The following is a 21,286-nucleotide window of genomic DNA, read 5'->3' as shown; positions in this document are numbered from 1 at the left end:
ATAGAAAAAAACCCAGGGTGTCAATTATAATTAGCAGGTTTTTTGCCCCTGAAAGGCAATGCTCTATAGCAGAGCACATTACAGCATTTCTGCTCATTTATTGTTGAGCCTCTTGCTTAAACTGAGGTTTTACACACAATGACACTGCATGATGTATATATGGGCTAAGCATTAAACATGTATTTATGGTGCTGAGCACCATAATGAGAAACTGTTCATGTCATAATGGCATAGCCAAACACAGCACAAAATGGAAGAAGAAAAAGTCTAGCACCAGTGGCAACAATTTATACTGTGACTTGATTAGAGCAGACAAAGGAGAAAAACTGAAGGAATTACCAGGCAAGTATAGAAAACTACATTACTCAATGGGGAAAGAGGTAAGCATGACTACTTACCACAGCAGCTAACATTAAATTGAAAATTTAATTGAAAATACAGTTGGGGATCCAGATGAATCCCTTTATTCTTTTGAACCTAAATGGTTGGTTATAACATCCTTTTCAAACAATGTATCCTTTGAAATAGAAGGGATCATGGGAAGAGCCACAATATGAAGCACTGCAGAAAAGCAGACAGTGGGAAGGCAGCAATGATAGACACCAGTGGAAGCATATGTGCATTTGCTATAGAAACAAACATAACAGAACCAGGAAGGAAAAAAGCATATCCAAATACAGGGGGGTGAGTAGGGGGAAACAAACTCTAACCAGTTTGTTCTTCAACACGTATGAGTACTTGACAGGAAAATACACTGGAAGAAATAAAGTGTCCGGTAGTGGTAGTTCTAATCTTGGTGCACTGCATGTTGGATCTAATGTTCCCATGAGTGGAGTTCCGATGAGCAGAGTTCCTGGCAGCTACTAATGGAAGGGGGAGGAACAGCACAGGAGGTGATTCAAGAGCTAAAGGGGATGGGAAATCAGAAAAAAATGCTTTCCCCAGCTATTATAGAGTGTCTCTGCTGGATGAAAAAGCCTTCCATTCACAGGATGCTTTTCTGCATCAGTTTGAAATTCCAACTTGGGGCAGAAATGGTAAACAGGGAAGAAATTTTCAAAAACCTCAGCCAGTAAATGAGTCAGTCACAGAAATAACAATGGAGTTGCACTTCAATTGCAGAAATAACCTGGAGCATGAGAAATCAGACTATGGGTCCAGTTCAGTCAGCCATCCAGAAAAAAGTATGTGCCATGTGTACACCCAGCACCACAGAACATATGATAAGTGCATATTTCTGATGTACCCGCCATGTAATGTATATAGCCCCATAATCTGAGGTCCGGCCTTGTGGATGGGCCCTTAAGATAGCATTTTGACATACTGTGGTGTTCTCCTGTATTTTGATTTTGAACTTCCAATTAAAATTCCACTGCCCATTTCTAAATATCCTTATCAGGATAAACCAAACTCAAAACAATGGCTAATAAGCTAGGGAGAAGAATGTGAAGGGTGTTTTATATGTCCCCCCCCTCCTTTTGGAGTAAGTCAGGTCAAAATCTTTTTTAAAAAAAGGTTATTTATAGACAACTTAAGATTTATGTAACAATTGGTTGACATCTCACTCTATCTGATAAGCCAGAGACATTCCCTAGTACATCCTTTCTATTTAGTAAAATAAAAGCATTAAGAGCTGGGGAAAAACAAGGCAAGATTCTTCAAGTTTGCACTAACCTTTAGAGATAAAGACAGTTCTTCCATAAAAAAGCAATGAGTATTCAGGAGGTGGTAGTGTGAAATCTGTGGGGCATATCTATGTCAGTCAAGAATGTACTTGCAAAAATGCCCTTCAAAGTAGATACAGTTTCCTTTGACTATAAAATATTAGATGGCTCTTTCCTCTGTCATTTAGTAATGCAGCATGGTATTACAAGCAAATGGAGCATAGTGACAACATTCTGCTGTACCTCACTCTGCATTGCTGTCACAGTTTGGAACATCACTCATGGAGATCAGTAACTACCACTCTAGTTAGAAGAACCTTTGCAAAATACAATCCACATCATGACTGCTTGGATTGCATTCAGTGGGACTTACCTCCCTAGTACATGTCATTTTGACTACAGTCTTAATAAGCATTCACTTTACTGCAGGGCCAAGTGATCTCATAGTGGCACAACAGATACCCTTTCTGGACAAAACAAATGCTTTTAAATTGCAAAAGTTGCATTGTGCAGCCTTTCAGCCCACACCACATGAAAACAAGGGATCAGAAAGTATGAATGTCATTTTAATGGTTTGTTTAATTATAGGCTAAATGCAAGATCTATCTTATTTTGGAATCTGGTTGTTGTACCTGATTCTGAAGTAACTGTAATTAATGGCTTTGATTCAACAAGTCCTTTCTGAGAATGGGAGGAATTCTTCTGTTCATGGAAGAGCACCTTCCCTGAAAGGAAGGGGATCTGAACCAGTGGAGTCTTCCACAAATGGAACTGGGAGGAGGGGAAATTTTTGCCAATTTCCCCTTCAGCACTCCGCGCAGCTCTGGAGGGCCCTCCAACTCTCTGGACAAGATTTGGGGATAGGGCACAGGGGGATACAAAATTGGCATAAAAATCAACTCCCATCACTTCCGTTTGTGGGGGCTGAGAGCTCCCAGTTCCATTCACAAATCCCTGGATCCAATGCAGTAGAGTGAATAGTATTATTCTATAACCATTCCAAGTGCATGTCAAAGCAGGACAAGAGGATCCTCCATGTGGTCTTTGAAGTGTTAAATATATCCAAATTTTGTCCAAACTCATCCATTAGATGCCAAGGCATTGTTACAGGATTTCAGTTACTGATTCGTTTTTTGTTACTGTTTCAAGCAACGGAAGGGATCTTTTTACACTGTCATACTTCTGTATCCAATGACAGCTAAAGTTATTGATAATTCCCCCTTTATTGCTATTATTTAGTATCTGTCCAATAACTTGAAGCTCTAATGAAAAAAGAAAAAGGTACAAATACTCCCTGAAGCAGCAGATAACTAATACAGTAGAGACCAAAATAAACAATAGCTGGGCTAGAATAAAATTCCAGATGCAACTTGTTACATTCTGAGTTTTTTCTAGAAGTTACTGTCTCCCCTCAGACTGCAGGTATGAAATTGCATTCTACCATGAAAAAATAAATCTGTATGTATGGAAATCTAACACATCAGAGACATTAAGAGCTTTTTCTGACAGACTAGCTTTCCAGACAGAATATGTTTTACATTCAAGGCTGTAATTCCTTACCTCCATTCTGAAGAGGTTTAATACAGAGCTTTTCCTGCATGTTTGACTAAGTTAGTGGACACTGAAGTGTTTGATTAAAATAATAAGATTAAGCAGCAGTGTTCTGCATATATTGAATGAAATGGGGGTGGAGAACAGACAAGTCCAAATGGCTTCATAGTCTGTAGATCAGACTTCTCCAACCTTGTACCCTCCTGACATTTTAGAGTTCAATCCTCCTCTGCCCCAGCCAGCATAGTCAGTAATGCTGGGAGTTGCAGTCCAAGACATGGGGGGGCGGGGGCGCACCAGCTTGGAGAAGGATTTGTTAGGAGAATTTGCCTAACAAATAGCTTGTACAGCAGGGGTAGGCAATAAGCGGCCCCTGCCACTCCCCCAGAACAGATGCTGCTGCACCCTGAATTTTTAAAAAATATTTACAAACAAAATAGCACTTTGTAGGAGCTACAAAGTACTGAAAAGGTCAAATTTAGTTTCCAAACACGCTAAATTTAACCCTTTTAGCAGTACAAAGCAGTTTGACACTGAATTTCAGGGGTGAACGGGTGATTTTAACATTTTGTGGTGTTTCTTCCCAGTGTGGCTCACAGAGAATGAAAATGGCCCCTGGACCTCCCGCAGTTGCCCACCCCTGCTGTACAGTAACTTTTGGTACGTGCCACTGGCACTGTTTTCACACATACTCATGCGTGCATACTCATACACACTTTTTCGTTTCCCTGCTAATACTCAATGCCAGTTTTGGAGCATATGAAGCTTTATTTTGAAGTCTTCTTCTGGACATTTTAAAGTTTCTCCAGCCACTAATGAGTTTTTCTGTTTTGTTCTCTTTGTTAAAGTATTACATAGAAACTGCATAGAAACATAGAACTCGAAGGATTTCTGGATGGGACAGATTATCTAAATCTATTTCAATCTGGCTTCAGGCCTGGTTATGGGACAGAGACTGTTTGGTCACCTTGGTTGACAATCTGTACTGGAAACTGGACAGGGCAAATGTGTCCCCGTTGGTTCTGCTGGTTGGTTCTGCTGGTTGTTTTCAACCATGGTATCCTTCTGGCGCACTCATCTCTGAGATGAGACTGCAAGACACTGTTATACGGCGCCTCCGGTCCTTCCTGGAGAGGCGATTTTAGAAAGTGGTGCCAAGAGATTCCTGTTTGACACTGTGGCCACTGGACTGTGACGTCCCTCAGGATTCCATCTTATCCGCCATGCTATTTAATACATACATGAGACATTGCCTGGAGTTTTGGGGTTCGATGCCACCAGGTTGGGGAAGGCTGCTGTAGATGTTTCTGCTGCGAATATAGAATCATAGAAGAATCATACAACAGTAGGGTTGGAAGGGGCCTATAAGACCATCGAGACCAACCCCCTGCTCAATGCAGGAATCCAAGTCAAAACATCCCTGACAGATGGCTATCCAGCTTCATCTTAAATGCCTCCAATGTGGGAGAGCCCACCACCTCCCTAGGTAATTGGTTCCATTGTCCTATTTCTCTAACAGTCAGGAAGTTTTTCCTGATGTTCAGCTGGAATCTGGCTTCCTGTAACTTGAGCCCATTATTCCGTGTCCTGCACTCTGGGATGATCGAGAAGAGATCCTGGCCCTCCTCTCTGTGACAGCCTTTAAAGTACTTGAAGAGCACTATCATGTCTCCCTTCAGTCTTCTCTTCTCGAGGCTAAATATGCCCAGTTCTTTCAGTCTCTCTTCATAGGGCTTTGTTTCCAGTCCCCTGATCATCTTCGTTGCCCTCCTCTGAACCCTCTCCAGTTTGTCTGCATCCTTCTTAAAGTGTGGTGCCCAGAACTGGACTCACTACTCAAGATGAGGCCTAACCAGTGCTCAGTAGACAGCAACAAGTACTTCACGTGATTTGAAAGCTATACTTCTATTAATGCAGCCCAAAAGAGCATTTGCCTTCTTTGCAGCCACATCACATTGTTGGCTCATATTCAGCTTGTGATCTACAACAGTACCAAGATCCTTCTCACTTGTAGTACTGTTAAGCCAACTATCCCCCATCTTGTAACTGTGCATTTGGTTTCTTTTTCCTAGGTGCAGAACTTGGCATTTATCCCTATTAAATGTCATTCTGTTGTTTTCTGCCCAGTGCTCCAGCCTATCAAGATCACTTTGAATTCTGTTTCTGTCTTCCAGGCTATTAGCTATCCCACCCAATTTTGTGTCATCTGCAAATCTGATTAACATTCCCTGCACCTCCTCCTCCAAGTCATTAATAAAAATGTTGAAGAGCACTGGGCCCAGGGCTGAGCCCTGCAATACCCTGCTCGTTACCTCTCCCCAGTTTGAGAAGAGCCTATTGATAAGCACTCTTTGAGTCCGATTCTGTAGCCAACTGTGTATCAACCTGATCGTTGTTTCATCTAGCCCACTTTGAGCTAGTTTGCTCATCAGGATATCATGGGGCACTTTGTCGAAAGCTTTGCTGAAGTCGAGGTATATGATGTCTACAGCATTCCCACAGTCCACAAGGGAGGCTACTTGATCAAAAAATGAGATCAGATTCTCCTGGCAGAATTTGTTCTTGACAAATCCATGTTGGCTTCGAGTAATCACTGCATTGTTTTCAAGGTGCTTAAAGACTGATTGCTGTATAATCTGCTCCAGAATTTTCCCAGGGATTGATGTCAGACTGACTGGTCTGTAGTTGCCAGGTTCCTCCTTTTTGCCTTTTTGAAGGTAGGGACAATATTAGCCCTCCTCCAGTCATCTGGCACTTCACCCATCCGCCATGATTTCTCAAAGATAATAGACAGCGGTTCTGAGAGTTCTTCTGCCAGTTCCTTTATTACTCTCAGATGCAGTTCATCTGGCCTTGGAGATTGGAACTCATTCAAAGTACTTAGGTGTTCCTTGACCATATGCCTATCAATCTCAAGCTGCAATCTTGCCTCTTCAACCTGCACTTCACTTTTGCCAAGGGGGGTCATAGACCTTCCTTCGGAAGAAGACTGAGCTAAAGTAGGAATTGAGCACTTCTGCCTTTTCCTTGTCATCGGTTATCATTTTGCCATCCTTATATAATAGTTGAACCACCATTTCTTTCCTCTGTCTTTTACTATGCTCCTATCTGAAGAAAGCCCTTTTGTTGCTTTTAGCATCCCTCACTAACCGCAGCTCGTTCTCAGCTTCAGCCTTCCTGATGCCAGCCCTGCAATTCTGTGCTACCTGCCTGCACTCTTCCTTTTTAGCTTGTCCTTCCTTCCACTTCCTATAGGTGTGCTTTTTTGTTTTCAGGTCATCTCTAAGAGTTTTGTGAAGCCACACTGGCTTCTTCTGTTGTCTTCCACCTTTTTTTCTTGTTGGAATTGTTTGTAATTGTGCCTTTAGAATTTCCTTTTTAAAAAAAACTCCCAGCCATATTTTAAGTCTGAAGTGGTACTAAAATGGGTGTATAACCAATGATACTTTCCTTTCAGATTTCAGTTGCTTGACCAGTTCTCAATTCCTCCTTTCTTCAGATGCCTTCAGTCATCCTATATTGCTAACTCCAGTTCGCTGTGTCATCCTTTCAGCACCACATACGGTGTTTTCCCTCTTGCAAGTTCATTAAAATCAAACTTAGATAACTATATGAAGTTATTCTCTACTTTGGCAAAGTTATTATACACTTGGGATACTTCTCTGGATTTCCACACAATCTTTATATCAAATACAAAGTTACCAACGTTTTTAGTGAGTTCTTTTGCTGCAGCTGCTCCTAGACTGGTTTCAATTACTATCTTATATACTTTTGTAACCACTCAGCTGGAAGCACATAACTGGCATTGGATCTTTAATGCACTGTATGGCTTTGGCCCTGTATATCTTACAAAACACTCTTTACAATCATCACTGCTATCATAATATTGTTATAACATAATATTTTTAGATTGTGGTTTTATGGATTGTAATATGTTACGACTTTTAATCTTTTAATATATTGTGAGCTGCCTTGGAAGGGGTTACCCTGAAAAGCATCCTATAAACCCCTATTAATAAATCAAAATTATTTTAGATCTTTATTTTGGATACTACTTTTAACTGAGGTTAAGCTGGTGATGACACCGAAAAGACCCTTCTTGATTGTGTTGCCTCAGTGCAGAACTCATTCCAAATAAAGAGGGATATACTATGTTGAAAAGGCAACATTTTCATAAGAACAACAGAGCTGTTGAGAGTTAACAAAAGGAGAAGATGGGGAGTAAATTATGTTGGGATTTTATAGCAGATGGAAAGGAAATACTGACAAACAGAATTACTGTGATCACTGGCCTAGAAAGATCATGCACCCAATATGTTTAAGTCAGCGATTGTTCTTAAAGTTACAGGACCTTAATTAACAGAGTTCTTATAGGATATTAAGTAAATCTTAATAGAGGCCTATTTTTAATGTTAAGTGTGTTCTCAGATAAATACCACTGAACATTTATTAATGTGGAACAAGCAAGAAACATCAGATAAAGCAAGCTATGAAAAAGCAGGTTAGCAGCCTAGGAAAATGCACCTTTCTAGACTGTATGATACTGTTTGCTACGTTGTAGGGGACTGAGAAATGACACCCACAGAGATTATGTTCTTGTAAACATCCTAGGTTAGATGTAAGAGAGAAGCAAACTAAAGCTTGCTTCACAGGTACAGTTTAAGAAGCTATAATTGCCCTTTTCACTTCTCTCCATGTGTAGCTTCTCCATGTGGTGAAGGGGGCAGTGGGACTGTGCTGCTGGCCCCACCCTCTTCATATGTGCTTTGGCCTTGCCCTCTCAGTGCCTCTGCCATCTGCATCTGGAAAGCTGGCATGCGAGCAACTGCTCATGCATAAGCTTTCTTGATGCAGAAGTCTGTCTTACTGCTGTTCCCTTCTCCATGTGTAGAACCTATACATGGAGAACAAGTGAATGCAACTATTGTGTATACAGGCTGTGTATTTCACCACTCTTAACCACTTGTGGTGCTTTTACATCCACCGTATACATGCATTGTTCTTGCCTTGGTGAGTTATGGCCCAACACACTCTTTGCTGCATGTTTATGTGATAGAACAAATTCCACAATCCAATATTGGTCTCCTCAAACCCAATCCAACCCACTGTACATACACAATATATTTACTTAACTCAACATATATAGATGCCATCAATAAATCTAGCATAGAATAATACGTATGAACTGTAAGGATTACTACCTGGGCTCAAAATAACTATCTTTTCTAAATGTGTCATATATAGACTGGCAACACTGGGTGCAACCGGATTCTATTTCTGGTTTGAAGATCAGTTTTATTACCAGATAAAAGGAGTGGCCACGGGGAGTCTGGTTGCACGCAGTATTGCCAATCTCTATATGATGCATTCAGAAAGGACAGCTATTTGGGGCTCATATAGTAATCTTCACAGTTCACAAAAACTCTTCTATGGAAGATTTATTGATGACTTCTATATTGTTACCCATCAGGACTGTGCAGTGAATGATCTTTTTGCATGGATAAACCCAGTGGATCCTAATATAAATTTACTATATATAAAGATCTGTGGGAGCTTTCCTTTTTGGATGCATTGACTTACAAGTCAAAAGGGGAGATTTGTTTATGGAATTATAGAAAACCAATGGATAGGAACACTATCCTTCATGATACAAGTTATCACCCAATTCATCTAAAAGACATCTTACCATTTGCACACAGGTGTATACGCAATGCAGAGATGAGGTTGGTCAGCAACTGAAATCACGAGGCCTCCTCAAGAGGAACAAAATGTCTACATTAGCCCTCTTTCTATTTCTATTCCTAGTTGTGTATGTACAGAATTTTTTTTTTAAATGCGGAAGAGCATTCAAAATTCAGTCCTGCATGTGGTTTGAAGTGACGGAGTCTTGGTAAAGCTATTGCATTATGTTGCTGAACATGTAGATCAGAACTAAATACTGATCCATACAGTCCAAGGTAGAAATGAAATGCTGGCAATAAATAGTATTTTTGTTTGTTGCACAGGAAATTTTAAGTATTTAGTTTTAGCATTTGAAATAGTTTTGAAAGTATGTCTAGTAGTATCTTGTGTTACAGAAATTCTGTTTATCTAGAAAAATACTGTACCTTCTTCCACAGAAATTGGGTTCTCCAGAAAAAATGTTGTTTGTTTCCAGTGCGTTTTGGTACAACAGGGACTAGTGGAGAATAATACCTGAAGTGACAGAGTGCAGAAATCTCTGATGAAGTACAAGATTTAACAACATGTTACATTAATCAATTATATAAGCACACAAATGCCTGCAAAATCAAATAGGCTTATTTCCAAACACCTTAAGGAAAAAAGCTGACATTGTATCTTACAATTAATTTTGAACATGCAGCCTTCAAGTACTCACTTGTTTGTTGCAATTCTTCTCAAAATATATATCAAAATATCCAGCAATTGCCTGAATTAAAACAAAAACAAAATATCAAGCAGGAATTTTAGCAGTCTTCACACCCATTGGGTGAAATACAGCATCACGTGAGCAGTCTTCTGCTCACTTGGTGGGACTTTCCCCTCCTGTCTCCTCCTCCCTGCAGCCTCCCCTTGCAATCTACTCCAGAGGGTCCTGGGATGGGGGTGAGAATTGTCCCCTCCTCATTCTGCTGATGGAAGCCATTCCATCAATGGGAGGGACTACCAAATGGGATACAGCCCATTATCCTGGACATTTAAAATTTTTCTCGATATAACCAATATGAATGCTGGAAATAATTTTGATTAATACAAACTCCTGCTTGAGCACAGGTGTTCAAAACAAACAAACAAACAAACAAACAGAAAACAATATTTAAATGATACACTTTATATGCAAACTAGAGATGTGATTGGCTAGAAAACTCCCCAGAAAAGCGGGGGGAGGAAAAAAACAGAACTTGAAAAAAAAAAAAATTGGGGGGGAAAACAGGGTTTTCCCAGTCCCCCCACATTCACTGCTCCCTGAGCCTTCACATTTCTAACGCAGTCTGATTTTTAAAGACAAAGGAATACACAAATTTAAAGCAGGAGTCTTTATTTAGTTAAGATCTGTCTTTCCATTTCTACTACTATCATGGAAGTTATATTCTATTGTTTCAAAGTATAAAAAATGGGAAGCTGAAGCTTATACATTTCTGAGAATCCGAGTACAGTCTACCAAGTACAGATGGCAAGTCTAAGGCAATGGAAGTAATTTGTTCAAAGCATACATTCATTTATCTAATTACTTTAAAGAACTCATGACTCCAATGCATAGAACTGTGTTGAAGGAAATGCATCAGATCATGGTCTTGCTATACACCGAAGCAATACATTTCTAAAATGTTAGATGTTATATATAACTTGAGATCATCACCCCAATTTAGGAAGTGCAAGAGCTGCCAGCATACTACCACCTTCACAAAAGCTCAAGGTGCTCTCATAATCCCATCTCAACACAGACGCATGCACACAGGCGCTTTTGTCTCCTTTGGTTGGCTCATGTGTGGCTGATAGAGTTTTGTATGGGAATGACATCTATTTCTACATGTGAACTACATTGTCTTCATCGAGTTCTCTGCACAAGAACATGGATGTAAGACTATTTGTGAAGGACATATGATGTAAACTTTCCTTTCCAATAAAACATCATGCATGTTTTCTCCTCAGTAAAGAAAATGTTTATAATATTTCTAAACTACTCTTCACCCAATTGATTCTAGAGCAGTATACAGCAGACATAAAAATTGATTCTAGAGCAGTATACAGCAGACATAAAAATTGATTCTAGAGCAGTATACAGCAGACATAAAAATTCTATTTTAAAAAATACAAATACAATAAAGTCTCTGTCATCACAATTACAGATTGAAAGGCAGCAAAAGTCTATAAAAACTACAAGTGGAGGGAGACAATGTAATGCTTTAAAATGCCAGGGCAAATAGGAAAGTCTTAACCTGGCACCAGAAAAATTGCGATGTCAGTGCCACATGTAGCTCTTTGTGGAGTGCATTCCAGAGGGCAACAAGCATCACTACAGAAAGACACTGGTCTGGTTCGCACAATCACCAACAACAGGCCATGGGTTATTTGAAGGTCATTTCCTCATCAGACAAGCCATGCTGCCTGGGTTTGGACAACATGACAAGCTGCACCCAGGTGGGTAATTAGGCAAATGGTTCCCCAGCATGCGCTGTGGTTTAAACAAGCCATTGTGGCTTGCTTAAGCTGCAGCAATCATGCAAACCAGACCACTGAATGCTGAAAGTGACCAGACGAGTTTTCAAAAGTGCCTGAATGTATTAAGGTTCAACAAGTTTTGGTAAACAAAGTTTTCTTCCTCGGGGCATTCTAAAAGCATAAATAAAGTACATGAACTTGCATATATATTCTCCTTAGTGCATACATAAGGCACCTCTGCTAAGGATGGCACATGGAGAAGGACCTCAAAGATCTTCAAGCACAGGCAGGTTGGCATAGGAGGAGGCACTCCTTCACGTATTTAGGTCCCAAACCATTTAGAGCTTTAAAGGCACTTTGAACAGCCTCAGAAGCAAATATGTAATCAATGTAGATCTTTCAAAACTGGAACAATATGACTCCACCTGGCTAAACCAGTTAATATTCTGGCAGCCAGATTCTGCACTAACTGAGGATCCAAGTCATCTTCAGTGGCACCCCATGTAGATAGCAGTACAGTAATCCAAACAGGAGATTATGAGAGCATGAAAAGTCAGTCCATGCCAATGAAGTCACCTAGGCCTCAAGTGACAACGTTGGCTCAAGGAGCAGTCCTAAGCTGTGTATCTGCTCATTCAGGGGGAGGGCAACCCCATCCAGAATTGGTTGAATACTGATCTTCCAGACTCAAGAAACCCCTATCCACAGATCTTCCATCTTGTAAGGATTCAGCTTCAGTTTATTGGCCTTAAGACAGCTCATTACAAAATCCAGTCATCGCTTCAGCATTTGCACAGTCTCACCTGACTCAGATGACAGAGAGAAACCTCACTTCAAACCCTTTGATGACTTCACCCGCCAATTTCATATAGATGTTGAAGAGAATAGGAGATAAGATGGAACCTTGCAAGACCCCAGAACATGAGTGCCATGGGGCTGAGCTGAATCCTTCCCCCAATGGTATTTTCTGGCAAGTAGGAACAGGACCCCCAACACACAGAGCTGATCCAGTAAGACACCATGGCCGGTCCAGTAATTAATTATAAGCATCATTGATAGGCATCACAAACAGTGACATATTCTTTAAACAGTGCATCCATTAAGTGAACACAACAATTTGCAACTGTTCTAACCTTTGACCAATTCTACCACTACCTTGCTGCTATTTTGTCACTGGGAGATTGCATACTCTGCCTTTTAGGAAAAAAATCATTGGGGTGGGGGGAGCCAAGCTGGCCCCATCCATCAGCCAGAGAAGGAGCTACAGCTCCAATGACTGCTTTTCTCTTCCCTCCTCACTTCTTTTTCCTGTGGTAACTGTCTACTAAATTGTGAGCCTACGGGAAGGGATTGTCTTATCTCTCTCTATATGTAAAATACTCAAAAAATGTTAAGTGTTTTATAAGATTACAACAACAGCAACTCAGATCCAAAGCAACGAGGATACACAGAATGAAACAACCCCCACTTTTGATTCTCTGTGACATATTAGCCAGCACTATACCCTTCTCCACCATACCCTAAAGGAATACTAGTTCTTGGGGCAGCAACTGCATCACCTAATAAAATGTTACAAGGAAATGTGTAGAACAGAACTCTGACCCATGTGACTGAAGCCACTTCAAGAAGCAAGCAATTTGAAGTGGAGAAGCAGCAGGGCATATATATGTGGGGGGGGGATGAGGGGGGCAGCGCAGGTACTCAACCTTTTCTCCACCTGCTGCGTTAGTTTTCTACAAGTTTTATTACACACACACACAAAATTATACTGCTTTTCATTTAAACCCCCCGCGAACAGTTCAAAAAGTAAAATCATAATTAAAAACAATAAAACCAATCAATAAAATAAAAGCGATAAAACAATAAAATATCGCATTAAAATAATGAAGAGTAGCTAGCAATGCTAGCAGTCAGGAAAACAAATATGTCTTTAGTTGTGAGCAGAAACTCTTCATACTAGCAGCCTGCCTGATCTTCATGGGGAGATCATTCCACACAGTGAGTGCCACAACAGAGAAGTCCTCTTGCACACCATGCCCAAGTGAACATCAGTATGCCATGGTACAGTAAGCAAGTCCTCTACCTCAGAATGTAAACACCAAGGCGGCCTATATACAGGAAGGCAGCATCTCAGATAGCCTGGTCTTAAGTTGTTTAGGGCCTTATAAACCAGCAACAACACCTGAACATGGCTCAGTAGCTAATTGACAGTCAGCACAGAGCTTTCAGAGCAGGGGTCATATATGAACCTCCACTGAGCAATCTAGCTGCAGCTTCTGGACCAATCTCAAGGATAGCCCCACATAAAGCAAATTACAACAGTCCAATCTTGATGTTACCAGTGCATGGATCACTGTAGGTGATAGGGCTAGGCTATCCCTGTCCGGGAATGGACGCAGCTGCTGTACCAGCTAAAGCTCATAATGGGTGCTCTTTGCCACTGAGGCCACTTGGGCCTCCAGTGACAGAGATGAATCCAACAGCATATCCAGTCTATGCACCTGCCCCTGTTTAGGGAGTGCAACCCCATCTAGGACAGGTAAATTATCGAACTCCTGGGCCTGGGAAACACCCACCCACAGAGCCTCCATCTTACCAAGATTCATTTTCAGTTGGTTGGCCCAAACCCAGCCCACCACTGCATTCAGACACCAGTCCAGGCCGTGCATGGCCATGTCTGACTCAGATGAAACAGAAATAGAGCTGGATGACACCTTAGCCCCAAACCCCTAATGATCACACCAAATGGCTTCATATAGATCAGGGATGAAGAACCTCTGAACTGTGGGGCAAATTTCACCAGCTAGTGTCCCCAACTGTCCCTTGGGGGCCCTTTGTCCCCACTGTTCCCTCTGATCAGTGATTGGAGATAACAGCAAGGATTCTCCTGCATATTGCTCCTCCTTGCTTTGGCTGGGAATCGAATTATGCAGGGGTAGTCATTTAGCAGCTATGCCACTACCACCCTCTGAAGCACCTGACCCCCATATTCATAACTGAATGGAGGAGTCATAAACATCTGGGTCCAGGGAGGACATTTCAGGAGTGGTCACACAATCACCTCTTTAAAGCCAGCTGATAACACTCCCTCGCATAAAGATCCATTAACGACTCCCTGGGGCCATCTGTTGCTGGATTCTATGCTATAGGCCATCTTCTGCATGCCAATATATCCATGTGCTAAGTCTATAAAAGAGAATTTCTGGGAGGCCCTTCGTCAGTTATGGAATGCTTGACCCTAGTCAAAGACACAACAATCTTTGGGTTCCCTTTCAAAGAAGGGAAAGGCTTATTTTGAGTATCTTATTTTATTGCAGTTTTTATCTTTAATAATGACACTGCAGTAGAGTCATTATTCTGCCTTCTGTTCTCAGCTTCTCATCAACAGATAGAACTGGTATATAGGTTGAGGGGAAGGGGGTTGTTGTGAGAACTAGTGAAGCAAAAAAGAGAAAGTAGGTTAAGGAAATGTCAAAGTGCCCCCCCTCCCCATTTCTCCTGTTCATAAACCAAATCAGCTATATGGGGTGGGGGTGGGGGGTGGAGAGAAGGAACACCAGAGCTACAAATGCGATCATTAAGCCTGTATATTAAACCTGTACACAGACCTGTGAAATCAATTCACAGGCCAAGCCAACTTTGAAATATAGGCTAGGTGGCTCAGTCTAGAAATCCTTCCAAATCTATTACAGGGAACACGTACATAATCAGCATCAGTAGCCTTAATGTCACCAATCTAGGAGCTGCAAGAGCAAGGGGGTGGGGGGAGGATCAGTACGATTTCTTATGCAAGTCAAATATTTGCAGCTCTATGTAATATTTGTTCTGCTGCTACAGAGGGACACATTTTATTTGCAGAAAACACAAAATAAGCTCCCATGTTTCACTGCATGTTGGAGACAGCCAAACATGCACAGTTTATTCAACAGTCATCCTGTATTTCAGGCTTCTTTTTAAGGACAGACTGAAGCACAGGGTAATATATGCTTCCTCATTTACCTGCATCTTCTCTACATTTCTGTTCATATTGTAAATCCCTGATGGATTTATGCACCCACTCTGTGAAAACAGTTAAAAGCAATCTGACCAATTCACTTAGCAGAAAGGAAATTAAAAGTTGCCATCATTGCTATCAGCTGCAGGGAGCAATTTATCATTTTTGTTCCTCATCAGTATCGTGTTCCAACAGCATGCAGCTAGAGCAGATACAATTAGGCAGCTGGCCACAGAAGGAGGAGGATAATGTGCTTTTGATGGAGTTTACCCAAGCATGGAGATGAAATGCTTGTAAGCCATGCAGCAAGGAGGGGGAGAGAGGCAGACAATCACTATATTCCTGCAGCAGAAATACCACTTTAATTTTTAAATAGTATTTCTTAAATGAAAAGAATTCAGAACCTTGAGATTACTGAATGATCTTTTCTTCTCAAGGGGGTTCTGAAGAGAATTCACTTCCCTTGTTGCACAATGTACAAAGCCACCTTCCATCTCAAACTAGAATAACATAACATCCTAAGTATTATTCACGCAGGCTTTGTGGTATATTATTTCAAGTGTGAGTTCTGGCTAAAGAAGTAATTGTATTTCTTTTCAGTGTACACAACTGCAATTTGCTATGACAAACTAAAAGTGAGTTGTCCCTCCTATGCCCCAATGGATTCGCTTTTCATTCATTCTTCTTTTATTTGCTCCTTACAAGTTGGGGTCTGCAAAGAGTCATGAAAAGGAAACAAACACCTGGAAATTTCATCCACCAATGCACAGTAGTGAGAGACTGCTGAGCTCTGGACCTAGACAACTAGCTTCCTGTTCACTTAGTCCTGAATCTCAGCAGTTCACAGAACTATAATGCTATAACCCGTTTTCCTATAATGCCAACATCTGAGGTTTGGCTAAGTAAATAGGAGGCTGTTCATCTAGCCTTGACCCTAAGCAGTAAGTACAGTGCAAAGTAGGAAGCTATATTTATCTCTCCCTTCCCATAACGTATAAATGTTTGGGTGGGAAACTGTAGTAAGCAGAATTGTACTTTGTGCCATGCACCACCTGACCCTAACACCCCCCTGCCCCAACATGGCTTGCCCAGGATATTATAGGTTGTTAGGAACTCAAAGAGATCAATTTACCCCTATCCTCTTCTCTCTTTTTCTCCTTCTCCCTCCAATTGACACCCCCAATATTTTATGCTTCCTAGAGGGCAATGAGAATGCTCAATCCTTTGATTTTTCTTGGCTTTTTTCCTTGGGAAAAAATCACAACTTTTTTTTTTTTTTTGGCATATCTGGTGTTTCCCAAGGATGTAGAAACCCTTTCAGTGCTGTTAGGCACTGAAACCACCAAATTTAGTACTACAAGGAACAATGGTGCTAAAAATTTGCATTGCCTATCCATAAAACAACTAAGCATACTGCAGTCTTCATACCATCTCAGAAGACAGATTTAATACTTTTATAATAGATCCTGTATATATCTACTCAGAGATAAGTCTCAAAATTCAATGAGACTTATTTGCAGGTAAGTGGGTATAGAACTGCAGCCTTAAAGTGTTTTCTATTCAGCTAATTTTAATATGTAGCAACTTTGCTCACAGCAAAATAATATGAATAACCAATTAATAGCCATTTATACTGAACTTTGATATTAGTTAAAAGCATCTCATTCCCTTTACTGTCATAGTATCTCAGTTTTGTGCTACAGAGACCTGCTAGTTACGCTAATTAAATGTATTTTAGTAAGTGCACTGTGCTTTCAATTAGGTATTATTCATAAAACTTCAGCAGTTTAGGGCACAATCCTATGCATGTTTAGACAGAAAAAGTCCTACAACTCCCAGCATTCCCCAGCAAGCATGGCTGGCTGGTAAATACTGGGAATTGTAGGACTTTTTTCAGTCTAAACATGCATAGGTTGGCACCCTTAATTTATCTAGCTTTTTTAGCTAGCCTAATCTCAAAGATTTTGCACATGTAACAATATATTAAAGCTGAATTTTAGACATTTTTAGAGTTGGGACTGCTTTCCATTAAAATGATTCCCCACCACCAAGACACTGAATTATTTCAAAACATGATTATTTGAAAACATGAACAGAATGTCAACCACAAGAAGTGGGCTGGGTTGATCAGTTTATATGCCTCTAGGCCTCCTCAAGGCAGATATCCACATACATTGAGCTCTTCTGTTTTTTGTTATTAGTTTTCTTATACATGTGCAATTTCAATTGCTCTGTGATGAGAATGTAAATGGTCTGAAGGTGCCTGATGCATAGTTCCATCTTTAAAAGGTACTGGGGCCTGGTCAGTGCCTGTATGTTAGCTCTATGCATGCTGCTCTGTTATTTTCAGAGGAAAGAAACAGCACAAATGTAAACAAGTAAACAGAATTCTGTAGCTGTCAAAAAGTAGCTAAGAAACAACCTTATGTGACCAAGTGCACATTCCAAAATGTGAATGTGAAAATATGCCTGAATTCACCAAGTTCATTGGTCTAGCCAAGCTTAGCTTGTAATATGATCCATTTTCTGCTACAGGGGTTGGGGGAAAGGCTGAGGTGGAAGGGGGAATTACCCTTTTTCTTAAAACAGAGCCATACTCCTCAGTGAAATAGTGATACAAGAAGTCTCCAGAGAGATCTTGATCTCCATGAGGTTTAGGTCCTGTAGAAATTGCAGACATCTCAGCTGGATTCTTGAGCAGAAGAGACAGGGAACACACAGTCCAATCATATGCATATTTACTTGGAAGTAAGTTTCATCAAGTTCAACTGGGCTTACTCTGAAGTAAGTTTACATAAGACAGCAGCAATAGTGAGATTTCTGCATCAGGAGCATAAACCTGCCACCCTTGTTAATGTCAGCCCTTGATTGCCTAGAACAGCCTTGCCCAACCAGGTGCCCTCTAGATATTTGGCCTTCAACTTCCAACATCCATGACCATTGGCCATATTGGCTGAGGCTGATGGGAGTTTAAGCCCAAAACATCTGGAGAGCACCAGGTTTGGGAAAGCTGGACTAGAGGATGAGGTCGTCAACAGCTTCAATGGATAGGGAGTATCCTCTCCATTGAGCACAACACCATGCTGTCATCATCATTATATTATTATTATTATTGTATTTATTTATACCCCCACTTTTTCCCAGTACTGGGTCATAAGAACACATTCATCATTGCCAGGTTTGGTCAATGCTCCATCAACATCCACCTTCTCCAGCACACTATAGCAGGCTTGCAATGCATTACATCTCCTAGTGGAAGACTTGGATTACTGGACAATAGGGTGAAGGAAGAGAGATCTTAAGTGTCTCAGGCTGTAGTGCAGTTTTCAAGCACTTGCTTGAAAATAAATGAACAAACTGGAATTACTTTGGAGTAAAGAGAAATAGGATTAAGCTGTTTTCAGAACCTTTTTGATTCACAAATAACTTTTATAGCCACATTATGTTTCAAACAAACATTTATCCTTAAATTTTAAGCCAAACTAAAAATCTAGATACAAGATTCAGGAAAAAATGATGTGACTAGCCAAAGACTTACACCTTTAAACCGTCTTCAAAATCCCCAATACAAATAATGGACTTTATTGTTCATTTACTGCAAGGTTAGGCAGCCTGATGTGATGGATGGAGTGTCCGCCTCTAACTAAACCACCATAGTCCATCATAAAAAGAGTGGAAATTCTGGTCATAAGATGTCAATAATCTTACATGATGGAGTACATAATATTTGACAAAGAGTTTTTTGTGCACTACCACAAATCTTTGATCAAAAATTGGTAACACCCAAGGCAAATATTTTACTTGCATCATTATGTTTATAAGGGGAGAAAACATGAGTATACAAAGCAACAAAGACATCTATCAATCTGAAAATCCCCAAACCATACAAATTAATATGAAGATACAAGCATGCTGTATGCCAAAACACTGAACACATGCAAACTGCTTTGTTGAAAGACTGGGTGCAAAAGGTAGAATGCATGGCAAGTAAGGTAGAAGCTGTTCCATAGGAAGGTGAAAAAAAAGAGTTCAAAATGTAGGAGAATGAAATTAAAAACAGATAAATGAAACAGACAGGAGATAAGCTTGTGACAAGTGGAGAGCAATGACAGGTAAAACGACCTAACACAGAAGATAGAGTAAAAAAAGTCTTAAATGTAAAGAATACAAGATATGAAAGGGAGACTTAACAGGACTGGCATAATGCTGTGAGAGGAAATATTTCAGCAGATACATTACACAATGGTCAAAGATGGGAGACACTGCTTGAAGTGGATGCCACATGTCAACAACTACTAGTTAAAGTTATGGGAGTCAAGCATTTACTTCTGCAGCTTAGTCCGTGGCTTTCAATTGCAAACAGACATTTGCTACTGTACACCAAAGAATCTAAAAGTGAGTCACCTAACCCCTAGAAATGTTCAAATTAAAATATTTACCGTACACACTGACGTCTTCATGACTGTCAGGGTGAAGTCTGAGGAAAATTCCAGTTCTGGAACTGATACAACATGGCAGTCTATCCGCTGCAAGACAGGACAAGTCTCATATGAATTTGAGAAGCACACAGAAGCAAACTATTAAGTGGCATTTGTAGAGACAGACAAGACTGTTTTAAGTTCTGTATTGCAGACTTGAAAGAAAATTTATTCTAAACATCTTAACTTAGGAGACAAAGCATCTGAAAAGTCAGATCAGTTACAATATTTTATATGATTAATAACTAGCAGGCTTCAGGCTAAATCTGGGCTCTTGATAAGGAATGTCTACCCTCCCAAAGGCTATAGGGGTGTAGAGGGAGTTCTAGCTGCTACAAAGGAACTTGCCAACAGGCAACCTGGGAGTGCAGCTCTGTAGGCCAAGAGCTCCTTCACTCCAAACTCAAAAGCAACCACCCACCAGCAAAACTAGTAGCCTATCAGATATACACAGAGTTACATTTGTGAAACCAGAGGCAAAAATCCATAGGGTTTTTGTTCCCATATGTGTGCTCGGGAGTTCCAATTACTTTTTAATTGCACTCCTTTAACATCACACAATAAACAGCTTTTGAAACTCTTAAATGGTAAAAAAAAGTGGTTTGCAATTTTATTCTGTACATTTCTAACCCACCTTTCTTCCATCCTAGAACTCAAAGTGGTGTACATGGGGTTCCCAGCCTGCCTCCCATCCAGGCACAGACCTGACCCAGAACTGCTTAGTTTCAGCAAGGTGGCTGTATCATCAGACCATGCCCTAGGATACTGCAGTTTGCAAAGATGGGAGGATCTCTTCCTCTCTCTGTGTGTATAGCCTCCCTTGGTATGCAGTCCCACAGTTCTTTGGACTATAATATTTCCTTTAAGAAAAGAGAAGTGTAGCCTATTTCTAATATGTCATGCAGGAACTGCTCAAAACTGGAACTGCTAGGAAGTCTTAAATCTTCTCTTCAAGAAAAGGGTGACCACACATTACCTAGGGAGGTGGTGGGCTTTCCCACACTGGAGGCATTCAAGACGAGGCTGGACAGCCATCTGTCAGGGATGCTCTGACTTGGATTCCTGCATTGAGCAGGGGGTTGGACTCGATGGCCTTGTAGGCCCCTTCCAACCCTACTATTCTATGATTCTATGAAATAAGTTATTAGGTATTCAGATGTCCTGTCTAAGGGTTGGACAAGATGATCCACTATGTTCTTATAGCCCAACAAATCTATGATGGTAAAATTTCAGTTTACAAATAAGCTGTTGCTCAGTTTACAAAAATCTCCTTGAAAATATTTGCAACTCAGTCTTACATACAAGCTGTCAGGTTTTCATGAAACTCCGTTGAGTATGACACAGATATTACTCACATTAAATAACACTTGATTCATAGGCAAACATACATTCTTAGTCATCATATGATTAACTAGATAATTTCCTAGATATGTTAG

The 21,286-nt window shown here is 40.6% G+C and overlaps 1 protein-coding gene across 2 annotated transcripts in view; it reads right to left on the bottom strand.

The window, feature by feature from the left end:
- Positions 1 to 21,286, bottom strand: part of PRMT3 (protein arginine methyltransferase 3) — a 100,274-nt gene that overhangs the window by 5,886 nt on the left and 73,102 nt on the right. For both annotated transcript variants that reach the window (XM_084852312.1, XM_084852321.1), the window contains 3 exons: positions 19,812 to 19,898; positions 9,595 to 9,645; positions 9,323 to 9,410 (listed from right to left, as the gene is read on the bottom strand). In XM_084852312.1, coding sequence (XP_084708438.1) covers positions 9,323 to 9,410; positions 9,595 to 9,645; positions 19,812 to 19,898 — 226 coding nt within the window. The remainder of the gene's footprint in view (positions 1 to 9,322; positions 9,411 to 9,594; positions 9,646 to 19,811; positions 19,899 to 21,286) is intronic.

This window comes from Heloderma suspectum, chromosome 1 (genome assembly GCF_057233095.1).
Source record: "Heloderma suspectum isolate Gila_16-S chromosome 1, 16-S_ref, whole genome shotgun sequence".
Taxonomy (NCBI): domain Eukaryota; kingdom Metazoa; phylum Chordata; class Lepidosauria; order Squamata; family Helodermatidae; genus Heloderma; species Heloderma suspectum.
Note: the sequence above shows the minus strand (reverse complement) of the source record. Positions and strands in the feature narration are given on the sequence as shown.